Source organism: Anarhichas minor, unplaced genomic scaffold (genome assembly GCF_050575085.1).
Source record: "Anarhichas minor isolate MPS153535 unplaced genomic scaffold, ASM5057508v1 ptg000045l, whole genome shotgun sequence".
NCBI classification, from domain to species: domain Eukaryota; kingdom Metazoa; phylum Chordata; class Actinopteri; order Perciformes; family Anarhichadidae; genus Anarhichas; species Anarhichas minor.
In genome coordinates this window covers 7,000,130-7,027,448 of record NW_027466491.1, presented here as the reverse complement: position 1 = coordinate 7,027,448, position 27,319 = coordinate 7,000,130, and the positions used below count along the sequence as shown (strand labels likewise).

The window sequence follows — 27,319 nt, the reverse complement described above, 5'->3', positions numbered from 1 at the left end:
GGTTGTAAATTGAAACTACTAGACAGCTGATAACACAGACAAATACATCATATTTTACACATGCTTTGATTTGGGATTTCTTGAGTGATTGAAGTGAAATTGTTTATCCAGATATTTGCATGTATCAAACATGTAGGCTTTAGTGTGCATGTTTTATTATGTATGGTCTGCCAACTTTATTCTTGATTTACTGTTAATGGTCAGTGTTTAATGGGTACCACATCAGTTCAATAAACAAAATGCTGCTCTTGTGTAAGGGGTTACATAACAGCTTAGTTGCCTCCTCCTGTGTTGGGTAGTGAATTTAGGTGCTTCTTTTCAGCCATGCCAGTGGTAAAAGCAGAGATTCTGGTCCTAAATAATCGCAATAAACAATCTGGTCTGGCCAACTCAGCCTCCATTTTGGGGTGTCCACTTGTCGCTGTAGCCTAAGTCTGTTAAAATATCTAGAGAAACAAACAAAAGTAGATATTAAATGTAATATAAAACTGGCTATATGAGGGTTAGTGTTGAGTCAAAATATGCCCTTTGACCCTGAGAGGAAGACCAAACCACCGTATAAAAACATTCCAACTTTCACAAGATGATCATGTAGATTGCACGGGCATTAATGGAACCACAACACCACACTATTGCAATGTGCTACATATTGCATTCTGCAAGATGTATTTGAGGGGCTATTTTTAAAATCCTAACAAAAACAATGATTAAACCACCTGTAATGTGACTTCAGAAAGTTTACTTGACACTTATAAATCATTCAACATGCTAAGGTCCCATTTCTATTCATGCATTGTCTAAAGAGTAAAGCACAAAGTAAATTCAGAGCGTTACCGACATAAATAGCAGACTTGAGTCTTGAGGAATCACAGTCGTGGATGCGCAATGGAGCGCGGTCACCCCTGTGAAACCGGGAGGGTAGCCCCGCAGTATGTGGAGGCGGAGCTCGGGTTTAGTGATGGGGAGGGAGGGGGGGGGCTCGTGGGGGAGGCGGAGTCTCGGCAGTCCTGGCAGGGCCGCCATTTTTGCAAAGGGAAAAGAGACTGGTTTGAGGGGATCTAATTTCGAAAAGTCGCCGATGACTAGGGCACTGTTTTAACGGTTTCGAATATATTTATAGTAAAAAATTGGGTCACCTCGTAGACCAAGAAGCGATAGATTTTTCACTCGAAATGACTCTTTAGCGGACAAGTTAATAGACAAACATTTAAAAGCTTTGCTAGGGATCCGCAGTGTGTGGACAGAAGTATTGTTTTGGTTGTGGAAGCTGTGCTGAAAGCGACGGGGGTCTCTCCCAGGTCCCCTAATTCGCTCTTCAGATCATACAGAGTGGACATAAAACGGTGAGTAAACTGCATTATGTGGTAGTTTAAAGGTGAATACAAATCCGACCTGGAAGGCTATTGTTGGCTTTAGTTAGCTTGGCTAGGCTAACGTAGTTGTAGTATCAGCTGAGTTTAGCTTGCTAGCTAGCTGAGCAATATCATCCAGGGTCTGTTACGGTAGATGTCAATTTATTTCATATTAGCCTAGATAAAGATTGAAAAAAACTGCCAACTAGGTGACGCAAGTTTCCCAAAATGTCATGTTGGCAAGCGTAACGCCAGGAGACCGATTGCTAACTAGCGCATGCTACTAGCTCAAATTAGCTCGACACAGACCGACTCTTTGATAGTGTGGCGATACAAGAAACGTCACACAAAGTTATCAGGTCAATATTATTCACAGGTAGCAACGATCGGTGTAAGTGTTTGCTACACGCGTTAAAGCAGCTTTAAGACCAAATATATATACGTCAATGTTATAAAGGTAACGTAAGACAGAAAACGCTGCAATTAGATTAATGGCTGTCCCACAACGTCTTTGATACAGCACACTGACTCGGTCAACAACAGCTAACATTGTCAACTTGTCCTTAAAAGTACGATGTATATTGATGTTATTCTGACGGGGGTCTCACTTCGTGTTGGTTTGACACAGAAACAGAAGAGGCCATGTTGCGCACGGTTTCATTCGCTTTAGTGTCACTAATGTGACCTCCTAAATATAACAGCTTTATTTGCACATACTTTACTTTACTATACATCAGCTACGGTCTGTCAGAAAAACGCATCAGTCATTTCTGACATGTGCTACTTGATAACAGCATTTGCAACACCCTCAGCCAGCATGAAAACAGTACATTTTAGCGTTAGTTACAAACTTGAATTTGGTCGTGGTGGCTCCCACCCTGCATTATTTCCGTTCAGCGAAAATCATACAAAGCCAGAGAACAATGAGCTTTTACATGCATGTAACGTCAAAGAGAGATATGAAGATGTTTAGTATGTTATCTACAAGACTACTCAAAGCAAGACCAGCTGCTATAATAGCTTAGATGCCGATAGCTACATTGCGCAGTAATCTCAGGCTACTGAGCTTTTAATGGAATTGTAGTTATGACGAGAGGTAATCGGGAATAGACCCGATGCCACACGACTAGCTGACGTCTATTATACGTTATAATCGGACATAAACGTACATTTTACATTCATTTAGATTTACGGTTTGTATTGAGTTCTAATGATGCAAGCGTGGGGGAGGGGGTGTTGCATTTTGGGCAACTCGCCCCAGCCATACAATTTGTAACCCCATCTTCCTGCTGAAATACACTGTCGCAATTGGCTACTTTACACGACCTTAAAACAAATACAAGTATAAATGTGCAGTCGCTCTGGTTTGCCTCGTTGTCGCCCTTCCTTGTCTGTGACGAGTCAAGTATTAATCCACTTCTTTCGTGTCGGTAATAGCTCAGCTCGCTAACTTTAACCCTCTACGCATTATGTCGTTAGCTTCCGATGGCTAACGTTACTTTCCACGGCCATTTTTTTGGCGTTCATATACGGCCCAAGTAAACAGATACTCCATGCATCATTGTGCTAAACGCTGTTTCTTTCGCTCTTTTTGCATACCGGTAAAAAAAAATGTCAAATTTAAGGCGGTTCGTGCGTCGATTGTTTCGCCATTGCTACATTTCCAGACGCCATTGCTGGCCATAATTGCTAGCCGATTAGCTTCCTAGGCTTTGCTGTCGACGAATTCACAAAAAAGCTCTAATGGTAACAACACAGAGACTGTACCGACAGAGTGATACTTAAGTTAGTGTATGAAAGAGGCGATTGAATGCATTCTTGGGGGGATTTTCCTCCCATGGCGAGGCTCCCCTGGCCACACGATTGTCTCGCAGTCCTGAGAAAAGCGCTATGAAAATGGCGACAGCACCAGGGTGTTGTGGTGTAACATAATACAACGTTGTACCCTCCACACCCCTATCGGCAGGACTGACTGCAGCGCCGACACACTCACTGGGAAGCAACTACACAACACAAGGATTCTTTTTTTATTTTAGTTGAGTTTAAGCTTTTCAAAAACGTCAAAACAATCTAGATCATTCATCGACAATACTGCGCTTTTTTTGTTGGCTTGTAGTAACATTCACCGACGCTGTTGAGGCTGTTCTCCCAAAACGAATTACACAGTATCCCTGTAACATGCGTCACGGCTTATGCTACCGCCAGCGTTTCGTGTGGTAATGTTGGATGATGGGACATGAGGTTTATTATCAAAGAAAATTAGATGTAAGTACTGCAAAATAGAGAGAGCGCACATTGATGTACTTGTTACCAGCATTATGTTTCATAAAGGTACACAAGCATAACTCTTTGTCAAAATATATGTATTACAGACATCCTTTTCCACATAAGCACCTCCCTGAAATAGTCTTTACTAACTTAACATTACATAGTTGTCCCCTACGTACATGTTTTGAATGTATCTCCTTTATTGTGATAGAAATGCAGTCCGTATTTAATTAAAAGACATGTTTATGTGAGTTGCTTAGTTATAACGGGTACACAATAGTCAGATGCTTATCATTCATATTGCTTCTGCACAATCCCATATGTTGAACCTTGAATGCCAGAAATGTGCCCTAAAATTGTATTTAAACACAGTATCAACATATTAGAATTAAGAGAAATCACAGCTATTTTCCAGGATAGTGTTTTCAAGCCTTTGGGCTCTCACAAAGCCCTGTGACGTTGTGGCACAGCTGTCTTTTCTTCAACCTCACCCTGTGGGACAAACTTTGGCCCTTTGTTCAGCTGAAATGCCTGTTAATGACAAATACCAAGTAGTGTTTTTTTCTCTTTTCCTACTGATCGTTTTAATGTCAGTCCAGTGAATAAAAAGTAAATTTTGCAGTTACTGAAGCACATTTAATCACAGATATGCTTAGTTACATTGTAGTTCAAACCATCAACAATACACATGTGATTTACATGACTATAAACAGCTGTTTAGCTGTAGGGTGAGGATGTTATATGGTTGTCAACCTCGTGCAAGCCATCAGTGTTAGACTAATAGATGCTTGTTTGACTAAAGCACCTGTCCGTAGCAGGAATAACGCATGACAAGGGCCTTCAAACCCCTTCAAAGCATACCATGTGAAATAAGCAGACACTAGAAGGACAGTTTATAGTCAGTTTATCACTACTCGTATCATAAACATCACTAAGCACTTGAATGGTCTGTATAGCTTCTAACCATTGAGGTTCTGAGTCATTGTAATGAAGTTCAGCCGCCTGTGTGGTTCACATAATAGTAAGTGCTAAAGGGTCTTCTCTTGGGTGGAGGGTTTATTACTTATTAGATGAGTGAGAGGGCCCTTCTGTGCAGTGCTTAATCAGCCTCTGCTACATAATACACAAAGTCCCAAGCCATCTTGTTCTTGCTTGTAAAGGAGCAGAGGCCTCTGTCCTAATACTCACTCCTTTTCCCCCTCTTCTGTCTACATGATATTGTAGCTGAAAGTGTTAAATACCGAACCGGCTGTATGTGTGCCTGGTTGCCTTGTGCGGCAGCAAAGTGTGTTTGCTTGCTTTGTTGACAGAGATGGTGACTGGAGGTGAGCTGCCACAGGGACAGGCAACTATGGCAGGTGGCAAGGAGACTAGTAGTCTCAGATGACACCTTTCCTCTCAACTTAACCCCTAGCGAGACACGCATAAGATCAAAAAGCCAGCACCAAACTATTTCATTTTTCAGTGTGCGCAGCAGCGAGAGAGAGTGAGACGAAAACAATAAAGAAGTCAAGCAGGTGCATAGGATGTTTATTGGTGTATTGACTTATTGATAGAGCGGATGAAGGCCACATACTCCTCTGCTTTCTCTTCGACCCTCTTCCTGTACTTGGAGGAGCTCCTCTTGTTATTGTGCTCATCCCAGTCTCCAGACAATAAAATCTCATCCCCGAAACAGTAGCACATCTGTGTGGGTGAAGTGTGTGTGTGTCTCTATAGATGCATACCTCACCTTGTGTGTGTTTGTGTGTCTGTGGCCTGGTCTCCAGTGATCTCACTTGTGTGATACCCAGACACTGAGAGACCCAGAGACAAAGCTGCCTGGCTCTGGGGCCCAACACAGTCACATGGTATCTCAGCTGGGAGGAGAAGGGCTCAGGTGACCTGTTTTTGTGCAGCTAGCTGGGCCGTAACAGATCCCTCTTTAAGCTAGCAAGCTGCCTCCCCGACAGGTGGCTTTAGGGCTGAGGCTGCTGATGCTGCAGCCCTACCACACTTCCCTCACCTCCTTCCTGTTGTGCCCGTGTTACAATAGCATGCATGGGTAGTAGCACGAGGCAGGATGGGCTGAATAAAGAGGGGATATGCCATCAATGTTGGTGATGTAACGGCACTGCGGACCAGGCGTGAAATTGATCCTCGAACACTGCTCTAATGGGACCTCTGAGTAGCTCTTACTATTCTTTTGCCCGTAGATGTTGTAGTTGTCTCTCCCCATTTTCTCTGGACCCGCTTGAACATTCATACCTCAAATTTTAGTTAGTTGCACATTGCATTCTCCAAATGCTGTAATTAGCTTCTAGCTGCATGCATGTGTGCCAGGATAGCGCTCCATGAACGAGAGACGAAATAGTATCGGCCTTCAGTCACACAGCTAAAGATGCAGTGCAATGTAACGTACACATGTCTGATTTGTTAAATGTTAAAAACGGACTCACCCATGACCACACAGAGCGTGGCAGTGATACTCCTTAAGCAGGAGCGAGAGGGAGATGGAGAGATAGTGCCCCGGGGCTCTCTTGAACAGACATTACTCAGACTACAGGACGGCTGCCCCAGCTTTGCTGCCAGATCCCGATCCTACTGACTTTAACTCACACACTCCCTGACTGTTTGAACTGAGCACAGAGGATATTACTTGGCTTTTCTGTCCTTGGGATGCTGCATTAGGATTATATGTCTCACATTTTACCACATCACAACCATATAAATATGCCATTGCAGATGCAACATGTGGCAGCCCCTGAAAATCCTCCTAAATTGTCTCATTTATTGTTTACTAGTTATAAGACACTCTCCTCATCATCTGACTCCTAAATTGGCTGATCTCTACAGTCAGCTGAGGTATTGGCTTACACTCTCAACAGCACAGTTCCTATTGTGGCCACAAAAAAAATTGCTTGTGTGGACCGTATCCCCCGCTGTATTGATGTATGACTTCACCTTCAGTGCTCAAGTGCAGAGGGAGTTCTGGCAGCCATGGGCACACTGATTTATGAAGGACGGGGCAGATGCAGTGTGTCCCACTGTGGGTACCGGGAAGAAGAGGGCCGGGCCTACATTCCATCTGGGTCACGCTTCTTCCTGTGTACATGACTGCATTTGTAAGAGTTTGTTTTAATCCGTTTGTTTATGAGCTGAGTCATTGCAGCCAGCTCTGAGGACGGTGTGAAGTCGCATCAGCTTGGCAGAGAGAGAGGGGGGGGGGGGGTGGTTCAGTTGGAATCCCTCATTTTTTGTTGCTCCTCCTACTTAACGAAAAGCATAATCTGCCGAGACTTGGCTGCGAAAACAAGAATTAAAACACTTACACATAGAGCGGTGGTAATAAGCTGAGAAGAGAGGAAAGCTGTCATCTGTAGCGGCATTGGATTTTTAGAGTGTGGTGATGTGGGTTTTCCCTCACTGACTTCAGTGCGGTTCGGTCTTAAAAGGATAGTTATTCCCCCCACACAATGACGTGACTGTGTCCCCTCGCTGAAGGAGGGAAGGAAGGAGGAGAAAGGAGAGACTGGCTTACGCTATATGTGCTCCACTCTGCCACCCAGGTCTAGGCTGTGTTGCGTCACTGTCAGACAGACCCCGTGTACACCTCCCCCACCTCGCTGCCCTCTGAAATGGAGGGGCTTCTAAAGCTCCCTACAGCGCAAGGAAATCTGTGAAGGGAGCGCATGAAAGAGGTGAACGGTTTTAGAGAAAACAGACGCTCTGCACACCGAAATCACTTCCATCCCGTGGCTCGTTTTCACTATTGTCCACTTTGGCTACATGTCTTTCTTCATGTCCCTCTTCTACTCACCCTCCCCTGTGCATGTTCCCCATTTTCCCCACCCCTGTGTTTCCATAACCAGCAGTGGATTTGGCCAAAGGTGACTTTAAATGGTCTCTCCCGGGCTCCATGTAATTTGGAGCTGCGTCTGCGACACTCCCCCTTCGCTCTGCGTTACTGTCTCGGGTTTATTTAGGAAATGTACAAGAGGAGGGAGAGAAATCCGGCTGGGCGGGGTGACTGGGCACAGGAAAGGGGGGTGGGGTATTTTTCTTTTCTTTTCCTTTGGCTGTGTTTCTCCAGTGTGATGGACATCTCTTCTAGAGGAAGTAGGAGGAGGAGCAGGCAGAGGCAGTCACAGCGCAGTTCAGATTTAGTCAGGAATGCAGCTGTACTGTAATTTTTTTTCCACCCGCCTTTTGTTGGTCTCAACTGTGTCTGGCTGTAGCGCAGTGCATGTATGTTTGCACACCGATCTTCCTTATGGAGAGGAATGTTTGAAAGGACAGGGCTGGGGGGGTTATCTCTCTCTCTCTCTCTGTGTGTGTGTGTGTGTGCATTCCTTAGTTGTGACAGCAGGATTCCCTGGGTGAAATGGAGACAAACCTAGTGGACGAGGGAACGAACAGGCTGCTTCAGAGGAAAGCTCTTTACCAGTGCTAAAACATACTGGGCCTTTCAGATGACTCAAAAGAAGAGAAGTCTGTTTCAGTGTTTTTTGGCAAAGCGGCCTATCCTTGTTCTGGTTACATCAGCTTCAATCGTGAAAGGCCTCTCTGCTAGTGATAGTGCCCCTGCTGTTTAACCCATTCACTCACTAAACACAGAATCAGAAGAGAATTTGGAGGGTGATCCCATCAGCAGCCTTGGCTGACACACAAGGGTCTTCTTCCTGCTATTAATTAGGCCTGGAGCTGACAGCTGTCATGTCTGTGAGCCTCTCGCCAGTCCTGCTGGCTCTAATAGTGCATTTGGTGGAATTAGTACCTGAAATTACTCTCACGACTGTTTGTTTTTTCCCTATTTAAAGAATCTTAAGTTGTGTGTTCATCCCCATGTCAACTATCAGTTCCCTTGACAATTAACCTGGCAATGAAATCAGTTTTCAGACATGTGTGTTGACATGTCTGAAAGGCCAGAATAGGCAGGCCCATCATAGGCGTGCAGAAACATGTTTTGGTGCGTTATTGCTTGCTAAGTGTGTAAAGTATTGTCCCTGCTAAATACATGACATATTCCTGCTTTGTAACCCCTCTCCCGTGTAGACCCCAAGCCACGATTTGAGCCTTTTGTTTGGCCCCAGTGTCCATGAGCAGGCGGAGGTGTGACCTCCAGCCTATTTTGTCTCGGCATCTGTCCCTCACATTAATCCCGCTTATCAACAGAGCTCTCTGAACCAGAGGCAGCCACACGGACACATATGCTCCCGTCTGAACTCACCTCAGACACAAATACATGGCTTAATATATCAATACTTTTGCTAGTATATGATTTATTAGTCCAACCGACCTCCCACCTTGGGACCAGAGGGGCACTACATTCAGTGCCTGACAGTCAATTATTGATGAAACGATCTTACTTGATCTCTCGCAGCGTTTTTTCATGTGAATAACTAGAGACTCTAACAGTAGTAACAATCAAAATGTAAGCTTTCATATCAGTAATACGTGTAGAGAGTCTCTGTGTGTGTGTCGTCTTTTGGATAAGTGGGTTTGAGTGCTTAGAATAGAGCAGTCCTTTTCAGTCGAAGGGGGGAAAAATGGCTTCTACATGTTGTTGCGTTTTTTCCTCCCTCCGTTCATGGCGGCTGGCTGCTCTGCGCTCTCTTGCTCCCCTTTGTGGGAGCTTCCTTACAGTGCAGCCTTGTGCATTCCTGGCAGATAGCGTGTCGAGGTTGCTTTAGCGCAGTTCGCAGCAGCAGCTCACTTACACAGTATTGTATCCTCTCCCTTGTCATCAGTCAATACCTCAGCTTGGTAGCTCTGTCAGAGGGGAAATTCCTATCAAACACTTCCCTGTCAAATGCCGTTCTTGGTCTGAAAGTATGAATCATGTATTAACGTGTTCTGGAAATACCCCGTTTTCACTATGATTTGTAATTTGGGGTTTGCTTGGTACTGCAGCCTCGCAAGTGCTTTTGTTCTTGGTATGAAATCAATCACGCATTGTGTACACATCACTAACTGGTCCCTTTCTCTTTTGTCTCTCTACCCTCCTCTCCTACTACATGCTCAGGCCTTGTGGATGCACTTAGATGTCTGCAATGACTGCTGTGGCTGGCATGCCTCAGTGTTTTGGACTCCCATTCTCTGGACTCAGTAGGACAAGAACTGATCAGCAGAGAACGTCATGAGCATAGTCATCCCAGTAGGGGTGGACACAGCAGACACCTCGTACCTGGACATGGCTGCAGGCTCAGAGTGAGTAACACTTGACAAACACACTGTTCACACCTTTTTTTTTTAATGCTCCCCTCATTCATTCTTGCATATTCGTCTTTGCCAAAAACAAGTTCATTCTCAGTTTCACTACCTCTGTTCTCATCGCTCACCCTTCTTAGGTTTGGCTTCACTCATGCATTTGACACTCTTAGTCAATATGATTCCCTCTCCTATGCCAAACATGCCCTCTATTATGAGTAAAGCAGCTCTATTATATTCTCAATTTAAATTCTGTCTTTTCACATGTTTACAAAGTTAATGGAAAGGTATTTTGCAGGGCCCCTAAAGTGTCCGCTCTAATGGACAGTTCAGTCTTACCATTGATTGTACTTTCACTCAGCCGTTGCTCATCACATTGACTCTCTTCTCAGCTATTAACTACATCTGCTTTTTGTGAAACTGGAAGCTCAGAATGTAGATGTATGTCTGCTGACAACATGCTGCATTGAGTCGGTGACACTTAAATGCAACAAGGCTCCTGTTGCCTCCTCCTTCCCTTGTCTCCTATAGTCCCATCAAGGACATCTTCCTGGTCAAATAAATGAAGCAAGAAGATCTCGTATGACTAAAGAATAAAACACACGTCACCAACTTATGGAGGGGGCTCCTGTCTCTTTAAAAAAACGAGGCATTGCCCTCGTGTTACCATGGTACCCTCGCTCCCCCTCCCCTCTGCACTGCGCAGGGCCTGTTGCCATGGTCACTGGCCCTGAGTGACAGGTGGTCCTCACATAGACATTGGCGTCTTAAACAGTCCCACCGGGGGTAGAAGTAGAGCCGTGACTCTCTGCGACCGATCGCCTGCTGCAGCTTTTATTCAAAAGCAGATAATGAGCTTGAAAAGGGGGGCTTCCAGCTGCTACTGCATCCAGACCAAAGGGACCTAGCGTAGCTGGACACGCACATAGTATATATATATATATATATATATATATATATATATATATATATACATATACGCAGCTCTTTGGCGTATTGTGAGTGCGCCAGCCGAGTTAGCGGGGCTGGTTACTCACCAGCAAAACAGCGTCCCTTACTCGTCGCCCCTGAAGTCTGCAGCAGCGTGACCAGCTGTTGTCTAATGCAGTAACGTGTCCACAGTGACACACTGGAGCTCGCCGTGCGCGCTCACGTCAAACTGGGATACGTAGTGTTACCATGGAAGCAAGTGGGGAGTACTTAAGGAGTGAAGGCGTTGCCTCTGGCTTGTTCAGTGCTGCTCTCTTTTTCTTTCCTCTCCTGCTGTTGATCTCTCCTCGTCCGCTCTGCCTCTCTCGGCAGGTGTTTTAATCACATCGGTTCTTCTTTTGTTAAATACTCGACACGTATGAGCTATAAATAGTGCATACCTGGCGACAGACCTTAATTCTCTTCATTTCCTTCTCTCCCTCGTTGTCGTGTATCTGTTCATGTTTTGAGTCTGATCATGACATATCTGCAACCCTCTTACTCATGTGTACTCTAACTCTCTAGGCCCTCCTTTCCACCTCCCAGGAGTGTAGTCATGAATGATACAAACCCCTCCAGCTATAAACGCATGCATTCAAACACGCTTTACTTCCTTACTGAACAGGCTGGCTCACATGTTTGCCTTCTGCATTTCTTTCTCTCACTGCCTCTCTCACTGATTCACTTACTGAAACTGAAAGAGTGCGAAAGCCCAATAACTTAATGAATAATCCCCCTCCTTTAACCACTTAATGATACATGCTTCGGACAGATCTTTAATCCATGTATTATAAAATATAGACTTTGATCTGGTTAACCATTAATAGGAGGAAGTTATTGAGCCGCCTGCACTCTCTTAAGTATGATTTTTTTTTTTAATTCTCCCCCTATCTTTTTAGCCAGGCTTTTTCCACACATTTAAACAGTTTAGATTCTTCTATGTGTCAGTTAATCTTTTGTGCACACACACACCTTACACTGGGTCCGCCTCCAGACCTCATGCATGCACTTACGTTTTCACTTTGACAGCGAATACTTGAGCGGCAACGCATACAGGAAGTGTTGCACATTGCTCTTACGGCGTGCAACAAGAGAGATAGGGCTGAGAAGGACTCACACAGGTATCGTATCACCACTTTACCTTGAGATTCTAGATTTTCATTAATACTTGCTCCAGCTACGTAATTGTTACCTATATATCTCCAACTGTGCTGGTTCTTTTCTGAGTCTCATTGTAATCAAAGCTGAACAGTTTTACATGTACAGAAATGCTGCATGGCCTGTTCAGAGCTCCCATAGTTTGTTAGCCCTTTGTACCCATTGTACTCCGTATATCTGAGAGGCTGTCCAGTATGCCATGTGAGCTGTTCTCCATGTTTTTTTGCCTTGTTTACAGAAACTTGTTGGCAGTGGCTCTCATGGATTTAGTTGCTGTGTGGTGTACTTTTAGAGTTGAGAGACGGAGCAGAGGAGGAAACAAGCTTCAGCAGCTGTCACTTATACCGACGCTCCTTTATGGTTTTTGTTTGTCTCCCACCTCGGAACAGTTTCCTAGATAGGACTCTGTGAAAAGAGAAGATTCACGTGATGTTTTTGCATGATTGATTCACGAATGCATGTATCTGAATAGCTGCCGCACCTCGCAAGTGGATTGTGCTTGTCCTGAAGTGTTTCCCTCTTTCTTTTTCTTCCCTCTTTACACCCAACTATCTTGTCTCATGCCATGCGTTATGGCAGTTCCCCTTCTCTCTTCCTCTAGAGCCACCCCTTCAGCAACCGAAGAATAGATTAGTCATGTCATAATAAGGGTGGGTTGGTCTCAAACGGCCAAACAGGCTTCCTTCTTAACTGCATTGTGATCCTGGGAAAAGTGGACCTACTGGTTTTGTAGGAGTACATGGTTTAGTTGTTTTGTGTGGATGACAGACAGCACATTTGAAGTGATTGTCTGCCTTGTGGATGTGGGTTCAGACTTCATTTATTTTGACATGAAGTAGTATTATTACTACGACTCTCAGGCATGACTTTTACAGCCAAGGTGACATGACAGCAGGTACAGTCAGTGGTGGAAGAAGTATTCAGATCCTTTAGCAAACATATCACAAAATGTACTTGAAGTATTAAAAGCAAAAGTACTCATTCTGCAGGAAAACGGACCATGTAACCGAGGTGTTGAAGAGATTTTGAGACTTCTGCAACACAAATTTATATTCTTTTTTCTTTCTTTGCTTTTATCTTTACTTGAAACATCTGAGAAGTTCAGTAGGGAAATGCAGTATATCTTAATGTGTGTTAAAATCTTGTGTTTAGCAACTATAGCTGTGAAACGTGCAACACTTACCCCTTAAATGGTAGTGTAGCAGAGTAAAGTGGAAGTATGAAATAGCATAAAATGGAAATGCTCAAAGTACAAGTTGGAATTGTACATTATTAAAGTACTTGCACTTTGCCCCACAGGGTGTGCAGTGACCTACTGCCCCCAGGTCCCCTGACAGTGTGACTGTTTTAAGCATGCGTCCATATTCTACTTCTGTGTCACCAGCACTAGCTCCCCTGCTAAGCATACTGCCGCGCACACACTTCCTAACAGACTTTGAGGAAGAACAATTACTCCGTGTGTACACCTTGTTATCGGAGGTTGTTTTTTTTTTGTCAGTGTACTGTAATGTGTGCTCTCCGTTTGTCTCTCTGCTCAGCAGACCAGAATCGGTGGAGGCCAGCCCTGTGGTGGTGGAGAAGTCCAGCTACCCACACCAGATCTACAGCAGCAGTTCTCACCATTCCCACAGTTACATTGGCCTGCCTTACGCTGTGAGTACACACACACACACTGTTCTTCCCTTCGCACCCTAAGACAAATAACCGACAAACCGTAGGCCCTCCCTCTCTGTTAATCATTGAGCGTATCACTAGCTTACATTTAGGTCAACATAGAACATGGACCGTAGTATTATAGGTGATGCAGGGAATTTTAAATGCAGGGGTTAGTTGATTAGTTGATTGACGCACGATTAATCAGCAAGTTTTTTTTTGGGATAATATACTAATCGTTCAGGTAGTAATTTAAGAAAACGTGATAAACATTTCATGTTCACAGCTTCTCAAATGTGATGATTTTTCTTGTCTTATGGTAAAGTAAGTATTTTGGGGTTTTGAACAGTGTTCATATGAAACAAGACATTTGATATAATCAACTCAGGCTTTATGTTTGATTAATGATTAATCAAAAGAAACAATTGGTTAATCGATAATGAAAATAATCTGTAGTTGTCCATATGCCTGTGAATCAGTGGTCTGTGCTCCACATTACTACTCCTCCCTGCTGAATTATCCCTATGATAAACTGTCATTTACCTACACCTGGTGACCGCCCATCTTCCCTCCTTCCATCAGGACCATAACTATGGGGCGCGGCCCCCACCCACTCCACCGGCCTCCCCTCCCCCCTCCATGTTGATCCGACAAGGAGAGGGGGGGTTGTTTGTTCCAGGAGGCCAGGACGAAGCATCCAGGGGCACAACGCTCAGCACCTCAGAGGATGGCAGCTACGGGGCCGACATCACCCGCTGCATCTGTGGCTTCACCCACGATGACGGCTACATGATCTGCTGTGACAAGTGCAGGTAAACTGACCAGATTTTCTTCATGATCTAAATTAATTGGTGACTCACACGTGCGTTTCCTCATGTGTCCCAAAGTTGAAGCAACTTCAAATTGTGATTTTTAAAAGTGTATTAAAAATCTTTTGCTGTGATTTTTTTTTTGTCTTTTTTTCCAGTGCCTGGCAGCATATTGACTGCATGGGCATCGACAGGCAGAACATTCCTGAGACTTACCTGTGTGAACGCTGCCAACCACGACACCTGGATAGAGAGAGGGCCATCCTGCTGCAGACCAGGAAACGAGAGTGTTTGTCTGGTGAGCAAGACTACACATATGTATATCTGGGCCCTAGTCTGCCTCAGAATGTTTTTGTTTACCTTTACGTTCAACAAAGTTGCAATATGATGACACGAAGTTGGATAAAATACAGACCGAAGGTCGTTATTTTGAGAGCTGCATCTGCCACAGCAGGTTATGAGGGGTTAGAAGTTTTCTGTTGGAGCTCATAGATAGCTCTTTCAGTTCTGCTTTTACTGGCCTCTTTGCTGCAGTAAATGGCCAGATTGTTATTGAACCCAGCAGGTTGCAGGCTGTGTCAGGATGCCGCCTCCTCAGCCTGGGACACGCTGACACCTGCTGGACAAGAAGCGAACTCCTTTTCTAATCTGCGCTGTGGCATACCTCATCTTCCATTGTTGTAACACAGCTGGCTCTTTATTTTGGCCTGCAGCAGTGTGCAGTCTTTTATATCTTTGTTCAGCACTCCCTCCTCATAACTAATATGCATTTGTTTGCTTATTCAGATGGTGACACCAGTGCTACAGAGAGTGGAGACGAGGTGCCGTTAGAGCTCTACTCCACCTTCCAACACACGCCTACCACCATCACGCTCACCACTGGGCGCCTTGGCCATAAGCAGACTGATAAAAAACGTAAAAAGAGTGGCGATAAAGAGTCTCCAGCATCCTCTGCCCGAGCTAAGAAGGTCAGATTCAGTTAATTTATAATGAACCAAATCAAAACACATTATGTATTACATCCTTATTATATATTATTGTATACTTCAATTAATAGAGTTTTTGATGTCTTTACTTTGTCTGGCAGGCCTTCCGAGAAGGGTCCAGAAAGTCCTCCAGAGTAAAGGTAAACTCACTGAACACAACACTCAGAGTCCTGTTGTCTTCCATCAAAACTTGAACCATTTGTACCAACGACTGTCGTGTTTTTTGTTTTCTTTCTCTCAGGGTGCTGCTCCGGAGCAGGAGCCGACAGAGCACCCGTCTCTGTGGGAGAACAAACTCAAGACGTGGATGGAGCGCTACGAGGAGGCCAGCAGCAATCAGTACAGTGAGGACGTCCAGGTCCTGTTGCGTGTCAAAGAGCAAGGCGATGGCAAGAGCCTGGCGTACAACACGCACCCCGCCTCTTTCAAGCCGCCTGTGGAGGTAAAAACCTATTTACATTAAAGTCAGATGTACAAACTCACCCACTCTTACGATCCCTTGAACAGGACATGCATACCCTGATCATTTCTTATATTTAAGCAAATTTACCATCCCAGCTTCCTCTTTGTACTTTATTATAACTTAATGTGTTCCTTGTCCAGGATCTGCACTCATGCCAGAGTGTCTCTCTCTTCCAGAGTCAGGTTCAGAAGAACAAGAAGATCCTCAAGGCGGTGCGAGACTTGGCCCCAGACTCCCTCATCATTGAGTACAGGGGGAAGTTCATGCTTCGACAGCAGTTTGAGGCCAACGGATACTTCTTCAAGAGGTCAGGGCACTAGTCACTTTTCAGAGTTGTTTCATATGAATGTAAATTGGATATTGCAGCTCAAACCAATTAACTGATATTAAGGGTTCTGGGGAATGTAGTTCATTACAGTGTGGTGTTTTTATGTGAATAATTGACATTCATGCTTTTCCCCTTTTAGGCCGTACCCCTTTGTGTTATTTTATTCCAAATTTGACGGACTGGAGATGTGTGTGGACGCTCGCAGCTTTGGCAACGAGGCACGCTTCATCCGTCGCTCCTGCACCCCGAATTCTGAAGTAAGTAAACGTCCGGAAAAACTGATTTAGTACGTTAATCTTACCTATTTCAATTAAGTCAGCCCTTATGCACAGTTATAATATTGCTCTCTGTCCTCAGGTGCGGCACGTCGTTGAGGACGGCATGCTGCATTTATACATCTACTCCTTGAGGCCTATCACCAAAGGCACAGAGATCACCATTGGTTTCGATTATGACTATGGCAGCTGGTGAGTTCTGAGAGTAAACTTGTCAAGTAGCATGCAGAACCACAGTGGTATGGCAAGATCCTTTTGCCTCCTAACTTCACGTTTCCCATCTTTCTTTTGTGTTTCTTTCTCTTCATATTTGTAGTAAATACAAGGTGGACTGTGCCTGTGTGAAGGGCAACCAGGAGTGCCCGGTGCTCAAGCACAACCTTGAACCCACCGAGAACCTGGGCTCCGGAGGCCGGCGCCGAGGGAGTCGCAAGGACAAGGAGACTGTCCGGGACGACCTGGGCCAGAACCAGAACATGGGTTTGGACTGCGACGGGAAGAGCAAGAGCGTAGGCGACGGCAAACAGAGGAAACTCTCTCCTCTCCGCCTCTCCATCTCAAACAACCAGGCAAGATTACACTTTTAATGAACAGCACACGAAACGCACCCACTCTCATCCTTCTTTTACACTTAACATACATATGTTACATGTTGAGACTCTGTCCACTATGGCATATTTATTGTTGATGTACATTTACCCTTGTGGTCCATGCATGCAATTTTGTTTGATCTCTGTTAAATGTGTTGTGCATGTGTTTTCCATTGTCAGTCACTCTACATGCTCTTTAGTTCCCTCTTTTCTCCCCATCATCCCTTTATACATCCACCTCTGCCTCCCTCCCCCCCTCCAACTAAGAATTTTGACAAAATAGTTCAGATTTACTGTCATTGCACAAGAAGCTTTTGTGCCATTTGTCTGGCCGAGTTGTGACACACTCGGAGAATGGCGTTTCTCTTGGATGTGTTAACAGCAACAGAATTTCTCGTCTCTTCCAGAAAAGCAAATTTCACTTGCCATGACCAAGTCAAATTGTTTTTTTAAGTTTATTCAAGCAGTTTGAAATCACAGAAATGTTGTTAGTGTCGAAGTATATTTCAAAATATGGTGCTTTGATCATTAAGAAATCATTCCCGTGTGTCACTAGCCTAACACTGTGGGTTAGACATCCCAAAATGTCTCAGCTGTAATTTCAGAATGATGAGATGAAAGATGTACCAACAGAGTAGATAAACAATGTGTAAAAGTCCGATAACAACCATATGTTCACACTAAAGGCAGAGTATGTCAGCTGCTTAGTGGTTGATTCTGTTAGAGGGTGCTGGTACAGCATGGAGTGTTTATTAACATCATTTATGAACAACAGTGAAAGACCAAAGACGAGTTCTGAGCATGTTTTGTTTTGTGCACAGATTGACCCCTGAAAAGTAGCAGAGTTGCTTCCCTCCTATATTTCAGTTTACTTCCCCTCCCTCCTTCCCTCTCCTCCCCTCTTACCTGTCTCCCCCCTCTAGTCTGTAGCTAGACTGACTGATCAGCCATGATAAAGCGCCATACCCCCCTCTCCCCTCCTCTTACAGGATCCTGAGTTATATGAGGATCTAGAAGACAAAACCTCCGTTAGCAATGAAGTAGAGATGGAGTCAGAGGAGCAGATTGCAGAGAGGAGGAGGAAGATGGTAAGTGTGCCAAGCTAGGGGGCTACAGCTTTTCTAATTTCTTTTTTGCCATGCAGCCACCCAGCTGAGAAAATGACAATAACAATGAGACTGTTGCTCTGGGTGTGGACCAAACCATTTGTCTGCTACGGGGGCTGTGGCTTGGATAGGAGCAGCTGTCCTCTATCTCCCTTCCATTAAACTACCCTCCTCTTCATCACTTATCTACTGCTAGTGCTCCCGCCTCTGTCCATGCCCTTGTTGATATTTTGATATTTTGTCGTACTTGTCTTTTTTTAGTTGTTTTTTTTGTTCTGCAGCTTTGGCTTCCCTCTTCCTCACAGTACTGAGGCTTCGTGCTTGTCTGTCATTACGCAGTGACATTTATTTTCCTCATTTGCTGCCGGGTTTTTTTTCTCCAGCATATTAAAAAAATGAATCGGCCTCTCAGGGCCACATGCCTGTTAAGAACACCATCTCCTGTCAGTGGGAACAAACCAGTATGTTGTGAGTTAATGGAAGCTGAAACCGTCCCCCAGCGTGCGTTATAGTTCCGAGTATAGCTCTCCTCTCACCTTCATTGTGGCTTGAAGTTTAAAATGGCCAATTACTGGTTCAAACCCTCTTTCTCCTGCCAAAAAGTCTAATGTGCCTGAGAGATGGTATCAAACACACACACACATGGTGCACTTCACACACACGCACTCTCTGGAAATTACCCCGCAGTCAGCTTCATTTCACACGGTGGACCCCGAGGTGTAAAGTGCTGACTCATCTTTGGCCAGCATACAGTTCTGCTAATCGGCCAGAGAGGGATAGATATTTGAAGGGAGGGAGAGGGAGTCAGAGAGAGAGGAGGCGCTGCAGAGGGTAGAGCCTTGTTGCCAGGGCCGTATTGACTTTGGGAGATCCAATAGGCTGGTTTCTATGGAATGTGGCCCAGGAGAGAGCTCTGCTGCCGGATCAAAGAAGTGTGCGTTCATAAACTGACGATCACAAGCATAGTAGATGCATGTGGGTGTTTAAAAACCGATGCCGCGATAAGGCGCGGGGGAGATAACACTGTTGTGTGTTGGCATGATATTTTGCCTACTTAAACAAGAGCCCTTATTGTTTGAAAAGACTTCCTGGTTTTCCTGTGTAGACAACATTTGGTCATTGTGTGCCGGCTAATGCCTCAAGTATGCATTCTACCTGGCTGCGAGAGAAGTTTACCCTTAAGGACAATAATGTTACGGTTGTTTTGATGCCCAACCATTAGCTATTCCTGCTTATCCTTGTAGCCAATCGCAGCTGACATTGGGTGAGAGGCGGGGTACAACCTGGGCAGGTAGCCAGTCAATCACAGTGCTGACACATAGAGATGAACTGATTAACCTAAACTTTCCTCCCGTCTGACTGTGGGAGGAAACCAGGAAAGCACCTGGAGGAAATCCACGCAGAGCTAGCGAACGCACAGAAAAGGCCCCAGGTTCGCAGGTCCGAACCGAGTGTGAGGCGACAGTGCTAACTGCACCACCGCCCATTGTTTTTAGGTGATTGGTGCACATGTGTGTTTTTCTTTTTTTTTTGCTTTTTGCAGCAAAACAATATACAATCTTTGGCCATTATTTATTGCCAGACTCACATGTGCACGTGTGTGTTGTTTCTGTTTCCTGATGTATTATTAAAAATGGGGCTTAGAGAATGTTGCGCTGGCCAGTTTATTCTTCTGGTTGGTTGGTGGTGGGAGCAGCAGTCAAATTTTTTTGCCCCTTTGATTTTTGTGCTCCAAACAGGATGTTCCTCAGTGTGCAATCTGCAACCACAGTTTTTGGATTGAAGACCAAAGATTTCTTTTTTTTTTTTTTTTACCATATTTCCCTCATGATTTCAAGTTTAGTCCCAGAAAGCCCAAAACCACACCGTTTAAACTTGTATTGTGATATAGGGAGGTGTTTATATAATGATGGAAAACCTTGAAGTGTTGTGGCAGGTGTGAACTACAAAAATGTGAAAACGTCAGCTATTTCAGAAATTACCCATAACCTAGATATCGTAAGTTTTGTGGCGTTACGTCTGTTACCAGTATCGTCTATCGTAGGATATTACATAAATTCCAACCTGTCCAACATCTACAGTACCTGACGCAGACCTGTTTTGTACCACCAGATCAGGGAGCCACTAGTCTAGCCCTGTCCAGTGTTTGTGAAGCCTTGTTTAGGGGGGACATGTCTCTTCTAAACTGGGCTGTCTCTTTATTGAACATTCAGGCCAACCCAGCGGAGCAGTCCCATCTCCCTGTCGGGGCGGCTTCCAGCTGGAAGGGACTGAAACACAAGGAGGTAAACTTGACCCATTCATAGCCAATTCCTACTCCACCCATCTACCCCCAAATCTCCCAGAGGTGACTGACTTACAAGCGTACTAACTGTCTCGTCTTTACAGACACCTGTCTTCAGCCCGATCTTTCGGCAATGTGTCTGTTGTTTCAGTCTGTTTCGTGGTATGAATATCTTTTCAATGGGGTGTTCTGACTGGTGGAGGTAGAGCCGGGGTTATTTGTGGCACAAACATGCATATAGGAACACATTAGACATGCAACCTCCTGGTTTGTCAGGGTTTTAATTGTAAAGCTCTTTTTCCAGTAAGTTATGAAAACCGGTGTATAAATGCAGTCCATTTACATCCTCACCACATTGTTCCTGTTGCCTGACCGTCTCCTTTTTTTGTTTCTCTTATTGTGAAAGCAAGGGGCCACTTTTACACCTTTTCTTTCACTCAGCGCTCTGCACTTTGCACAGCTTAATCGGCTTTTTGCTGTGTAGCAACACATTAACCATTGTATCGCTACCTCTGGGGCTACGTGGGAGAGTAGTACTCCATGGACTAATGTCTCCGCTCCCTCTTCCCGTCCATCACCCCTTTCCTTTTCGAACCCCACGCCTATCTCTCTGCAGACACGGGAAGAGCGAAAGATGGAGGCCATCCTGCAAGCCTTTGCCCGAATGGAGAAGAGGGAGAAACGTAGAGAGCAGGCCCTGGAAAGAATTGGCGGCGTCAAGACGGAAGTCGGGGGCCGCAGTGACATCAAGGAGGAGCCTCCAGTCACACCGGAGATGGCTGATTCTCCAACTGTCATGCAGGTAAGAACATGGAGACACAAAAACCTCTTTTTAAATAAACAATCGACTGCAGAAGTCTGGTTATCAAAGCTGTCTTGTGTTCTACCAGCCTCAACAAAACAATAACAAACTTGCTTGTCCATAACAGTGATATACATCTAGCTATCAAGGATTAAATATGACTAGTGGCCACGGGGGAGATGTTTGTGGTTGCATTTGTAGCTTTGCATCAATTTAAACGATATAAATACTCTACTGTGTTTCTCACAGCCGCTACTGGAGGTGAAAGAGGAGCCGGGATTAAAGCCGGCCAAGGTCAAAAGCTCGAGGAACAGGAAGAGTTTCTCCAGGAACCGCACGCACATCGGTCAACAGCGCCGGCGAGCTCGCACCATCAGCACCTGTTCCGACTTGGCCCCTGGCTCTCCGACCGAGTCTCTGGAGCCTCTGAACAATGAATCCCCCGAAGGAGAGATGGCCACTGCGCCTGAGCCGGAGGCCCTCCCTGACGAAGCCCCGGACAGCAGCCCTCCGCACAGCAGCAGCTCACCTGCACCTGACAGAAACCGCAACGGGAGCAAGAACTTCAGAGCTAAAAAGGTACCATAGCACTATTTCTGATAGACTCGACTGTTTTTGTTTATATTTTGGTCTTTTGTCTGATATCTGGGTCAATATCAAACATATTCAATGTATGGGAAACCCTACGGATTGTCAGATGCATCTTCTCAAACTCTTTTCCACAGCACTTTGTGTGTGAGTGGGTGGGAGAGAAGCAGCAGGACCACGGTGCAGTACGAACCCCGGAGCCAGTCCCAGAGAGGCCGCTGAGAATAAGCAGCGACCCTGAAGTACTCGCCACACAGCTCAACGCCCTACCGGGCATGGCCGGCTCTCCACAGGTCTACAGCACCCCCAAACACTACGTCCGCTTCTCGTCCCCATTCCTGGCCAACCGCAGCCCCACCACTCCCGGAGTCCCCACTGGGAGACGGCGTTCCAGAGAACTGCCTGAAACACCGCCAACCACCGGCTCCTGCAAGAAGGTACTGCTTTAGAAATATCCCCATTTGGCTTTGATACTGATGGAAGAACGTATAGCTGTGGATCTGTCTTTAGTTGACACTGCCTTTCTGTCCCTCAGTGGCTTAGATTCTTCTTTTCTGTTGTGTTAAACGCCTGTAAGGCTATCAGTGTTTAGCTGCGACCATTGTTGGCTTACTGACCCTTTACTCTTTCTTACAGCGATGGTTGAAGCAAGCTCTAGAAGAGGAGGGCTCCACTAGCCCGGCCAGAAGACCGAGCCTCCTCATGCCCAGTGAGGGTCCGCTCAGCCCCCCCATTAATGGAGACTCTGACAGCCCTCTACCCTACAACGGTACCTGCTCACTACCAGGTAGGTAGCCAGCACTCAGTCTGGTGTAACATTATAAATATTGGATGAATGCTCGGCTAAATCACACATCACGTTTCTCCCTACAGAGTTGCCCACACCATTGAAAAAGCGGCGGCTGAGTCCGCTCGATGCCTGCATGTCCGAGAGCTCGACTCCCTACGGCTCCCCTTGTGCCACGCCCACCAGGGCCGACCAATCGGAGACACCCGGGACCCCCATCTTACTGGCTACCCCACCGCGTCCCCGAACGGAGGAGCCAAGTACAGAGCCGCCCCTGCCCAGCACCCCAACACAGACACTTGATGTCCTTCAGGAGGTAAGGGTGTGGAAACCCCACTGGAGGCTGCACATTTGTTTACGTGAGTAAAATAACTGGAGTGACTAAATCTGTTCTTGTTACACAGAGTGAATCTTCAGTGGAAAGCTCCCCAGAGGTCAGCCGAAAACCCAGTGTGCAAGAGGTGAGCGAAGGCTGAACCAAAAATGTATATCTAGGCTTCAATAATTATTTTATTTCATTGTTTATCAGGTAAACAACTTTATTTGTAATCACAATCTATGATTCTTCACTCGAGGCCGCGAATGATGATGACCAATCTAGCAAATGTGTTTATTTTGAGAAATGTTAATTTTCTAAAAGTAGGATGACTTTTCTGCTTTCTTATCTGGCTTGACTGTTTACAAGAGTTCCTTTTGTTATGTCAGTCCCCTGACGTTGCTTCCTCCTTCCTTTCCTAGGCCGATCGTCCTCCTTCGTTGGTCTCCTCTCCCTGTGTCGGGGCTCCCAGTTCAGACGGACCCCCGACAGAAGCCACGGTGTCGGTTCCTGAAAGTCCACAGCCTCCGGCTGCCGAGCCTGTGGACTCCGGAGAGGACAAGGCAGAGGGTGTGGTTGTTGAGGGGGGGACTAATGAGGCTTCCTCAACTGCAGAAACTTGTGCTTCCTCTTTTCCTGGCTGGATAAAAAGCCCAGACAGAGTCCCGACTGGACCAGCTGGCCTGAACTTCTCTCCAGTCAACTCAAACTTAAGGGACCTCACTCCCTCACACACCCTGGAGCCTCTGGTATCTCCCTTCAGGCCCGAGGCTGCAGCTGGGGCTGCAGCAGGGCCCGCAGTAGTGACGGTGCCATTGGTTGGCTCCCAGCCGCCCTTCAGTGAAGCCCAGGGGCCGCTCTTTTACCCCGGCCCCGAGGAGGGAAGTTCACTCGGCTTCTCGCGCTCGCTGAATGGAGATGGCTCTGGCGAGGGAGGAGGGTCAGCGCAGAACCCCCCACAGAAGAAGAAGGTGAGTGAGCAGTGCTCATTACATTTTACTTTTACTTCTTAATCCTTGGAGCATAGCATAGATACTGTAAATGGGTTAAAATTTGATTTTAACTAGGGCTAGTTGATATTCTTTATTTAAAAAAATATCTGCTGGGACAATATGTAAGTGAGAGGAAAGCTAACCAAAGAAAAACAGTATTAGAAATGCCGTACATAAGGTGACGTTAATGTTTTCTGTCACTTCCTCTCCGAGATGAAATTGGCTCATGCTGCTCTTTGTTTCAGTAGCTGCCCAAGTGCTGCCCTCTACTGGTGCAACATGAAACGTGCTCTTTGTTCATGAATGACATTGAGGTGGTGGTTCTGCATCTTCACAGGTTTCCCTGCTAGAATACAGGAAGCGTCAGCGCGAAGCTCGTCGCAGCGGCTCCAAGACCGAGTGCAGCTCTCCCGTTTCCACCGTGCCACCTTTAACCGTGGACGCCTTCCCTGTTGCGTTAGAGACCCCCAGTGAATCTCCTCTGCCCCCCGCTCCCACTCCTCTCTGCAACACCACCGCCACCACCACCACCACCACCACAGTGAAAGAGCCCCAGACAAGTGAGGAGGCAGAGGGGTCTGGAGAGAAAGGAGAGAAGGAAGGAGGAGAGGGACAGTGGTATGTTTCAAAAGTACTTCTACAGCAAAACATTAGGGACCATTTGTTGTTATCCAGTTGTCATTCATGTTAGCTTATTTAGTATATAGTAGATATCGTGTATAGAGGTCAAATTAATTAATTGGTGCAGATTTCCAGAGGAACTTTGTGATGATCCTCAATGTTTTTTTAGGACGTCATCCACTTCTGTAGAGCAGGCCCGAGAACGCAGCTACCACAGAGCTCTGCTGCTCAGCAAAGACAAAGACACAGGTGAGAATAATGCTTACCACTCTCAAATCTGACTGTTAAATATAAAGATGTAGCCATTTTCCCCAAAATGTCTAGTATTTATTTTTAAAGATTTATGTTTACATCAACATTTTTACTATTTTCTAGATGGTGAGACGGAAGGTGGAGACACACCGGCACTGAGAGATTGCCCATCTCCAAGTCTTCAAAAGACCCCAACCCACACAGTAAGTCAACCTCACCCACACGAGGTGGATCTGACCCGTCTCCGCTAGTCAGCAACAACTGTGTGACTTTCTCCCTCTTCCCCCCCCCCCCCCCTCACAGCCCTGCTCTCCCGGTCCGGTCGTCCAGCCTCCCAGTCGGCCAGCGAAGGAGGACGACGGTGACGGTCAGCCTCGGACGCCAAATCCGACCAGCCAGCCGCCGAGCAAGCCTGCGGGACCCAAACCAGCTCCTCTGACCCCCACGAAGCTGCATCCTGCCCCGTTACCCTCCTCTCCTGTCCACTACCCTGGACCCTCCCTCCTCCACTCTCCCAAGCCTCAGCCTCAGGGCTCTCCCTACCGCAGCCAGAGGGCGCTGTTCTCCGCTCAACCTCAAACCCAGCCTCAGCCTCAGGCTCAGACTGGCCCAGCTCCTTTCCCCCAGTATAACGCACAGAGTGCTCCACCACCACCTCCCCCTCCTCCACCAGCCTCGACGGCGTATTTTCCCAGCCAGAGCCCCTCACCCGCCGGACCTTTCTCTGGGTTTAAACCTGCCGTCACCCCCCCTTACCCTCCCGGTTCTCAGCCCCTGATGCAGACTATTCCCCACAGCGTGCACTATCAGAGCTCAGCGGCTCCACCACCTCCTCCACCCCCCCCACACCCGTTGTCCGGCCCCACCCTGCTGCACGTCAACCTGCAGCCGTCTCCCATCCAGCAGCACCAGCTCATGTTGACCACCGCCCCCCCTCCTCCTCCTCCGCCTCCTCCTCCTCCCCCGCAGGTCCAGACCTCCCAGCAGCAGCCTCCTGCTAGCAGCACCCTGCTGTCGCTCACACCCCCTCCGCCTCCTCCCCCGCCTCCCCCCGCCCCGTCGACCAGCGCCCAGATGCAGCCCCACCACTTTCAGAACTTGGGGGCTTTTCAGCCGGCGTTGCTGCACCCGGGCGCCGCCGCCAACCCTTCAGTGCCCCCGTCGACGTACCCCCCAACCCTTCAGCAGACCGGACTGCCCCCACCTCCCCCTCCACCTCCCCAACAGACTCAACAAGGCCAGGCCCAGGCCGCTGCCTCCCAGATGCCTTCTGGGACTCGTGGCGCTCCTGCATCCTCGACCCCCTTCCACAGCCCGGGGTACCTGAGCACGGGGTGGCACTGACGGCCCTCTCTGCTGTCGGGCCCCGGCAGCCCCTGAGAACTCGGCCGGAGAGGGGCGTGTATCATAAGCTGTAGATATGTTTTCTATTTACATGAACACGTGGCCAGTGGAAAAACAGCTGATTGTGGGATAAAAGGATACTTTTTAAAAAATAAAACAAGGACAGAAAATTTTAGAAAAATGGACGGTGACCTAATCTTCAAGGCAAACTGATAAAAACGAAGATGGACGATCCCCATGGTGCTCTCGGCCCGCTCTCTCTGGCCTCCGTTTGTTTTTATATATCCTTCCTGTGATGGAGAGGAAAGCTCTTTGTTCCGTGTCTTGTTTGGACCCCCGTTGTAAGGCCCCGCACTTTGTTTATCAGTGGACATTCCAGCCTATACCCCCCCCCCCCCCCTCCTCCTTCATCCTCCCCTTCCTCCTTTGTCAGTTATTCGTTTTTACTTCCTCTTCTCTGTTGTCGGCTCTCTACACCATTTATTTGTTATAATCTAGTGACTCACTATAGCGAAGAGAAAGCTTTTTGTATAGAGAAAAAAAAAACACAATTATTTTTTTTATTCCTCTGTCTAACAACAAATATCTGTTCACCGCTGCAGATTCAGAAAAGACCCATTTCTAGGAGCCTGCCTCACTCGTGTGTTCGTACGTCTGTCTGTGTGTGTGTGTGTGTGTGTTATAGGATGTGAAAGAGTATGGTTGTTAAAAGGAGGAAAGTGTGTGTGTGTGCGCGAATTCTTGTAACGAGTGCTTGTAGTCTGCAGAGTGGCCTCGCCCACAGGTAGGACGTTAGCGGTTTATTTTTGAATATCAATGGTTATTTGTAGAAAGTGTAATTTAATGTATAGGTGGTTACTCCAGCTTTCACCAGGAACCAGTTGTAAATATTCGCTGCTTTTCTTTTCTATGCTTGTACAATTCGCTCCCATCCCATTTTTGAAATATGGTTGTAAATATGTACGCTCCTCTTGGCAAAGCTGAATGTTTCTGTGACTGTAGCATTCTGTTTTTTAATTATTTTTTTTCCCTCTCTGGACTCTCTTCAACTTTGTCTTTTTTTTTTTATTATTATTTGTGTGTGTGAGTGTATGTTTGTGTGGAGGGGAGAGACTCACAGACACTGCACTGTTTGGCTATTTTCATGGTTCATTATAATAAATCACTGTAATGACAGTTTTATACAA

At 46.3% G+C, this 27,319-nt stretch overlaps 1 protein-coding gene across 6 annotated transcripts; it reads left to right on the top strand.

Annotated features, from left to right (window-relative positions):
• Positions 1-1,012: 1,012 nt before the first annotated feature.
• kmt2e (lysine (K)-specific methyltransferase 2E) lies at positions 1,013-27,319 on the top strand. Of its 6 annotated transcripts, none has more exons than XM_076111596.1 (25): positions 1,013-1,343; positions 9,625-9,809; positions 13,478-13,589; positions 14,172-14,401; positions 14,557-14,696; positions 15,185-15,366; positions 15,486-15,524; positions 15,626-15,826; positions 16,024-16,154; positions 16,315-16,432; positions 16,533-16,642; positions 16,767-17,019; positions 18,030-18,128; positions 20,360-20,431; positions 21,047-21,232; positions 21,482-21,811; positions 21,958-22,257; positions 22,457-22,607; positions 22,694-22,923; positions 23,012-23,068; positions 23,346-23,894; positions 24,253-24,533; positions 24,706-24,785; positions 24,912-24,991; positions 25,092-27,319. In XM_076111596.1, the coding sequence occupies exons 2-25, from the start codon at positions 9,739-9,741 to the stop codon at positions 26,130-26,132; spliced, it is 5,043 nt and encodes a 1,680-aa protein (XP_075967711.1). In that variant the 5' UTR covers positions 1,013-1,343; positions 9,625-9,738; the 3' UTR covers positions 26,133-27,319. The 6 variants fall into 6 exon arrangements, with proteins under 6 accessions (XP_075967711.1, XP_075967709.1, XP_075967710.1 ...); XM_076111594.1 differs by having other exon boundaries at positions 15,988-16,154; XM_076111595.1 differs by having other exon boundaries at positions 13,475-13,589.

Bases quoted from the DNA above. Each gene is read 5' to 3' on its own strand.
- kmt2e (XM_076111593.1), top strand. From the start codon at position 9,739: ATGAGCATAGTCATCCCAGTAGGGGTGGACACAGCAGACACCTCGTAC. The intron at 15,827-15,987 runs GTAAAAACCTAT...TTCCTTGTCCAG, and splicing joins CTTTCAAGCCGCCTGTGGAG to GATCTGCACTCATGCCAGAG. The intron at 23,895-24,252 runs GTGAGTGAGCAG...GCATCTTCACAG, and splicing joins ACCCCCCACAGAAGAAGAAG to GTTTCCCTGCTAGAATACAG.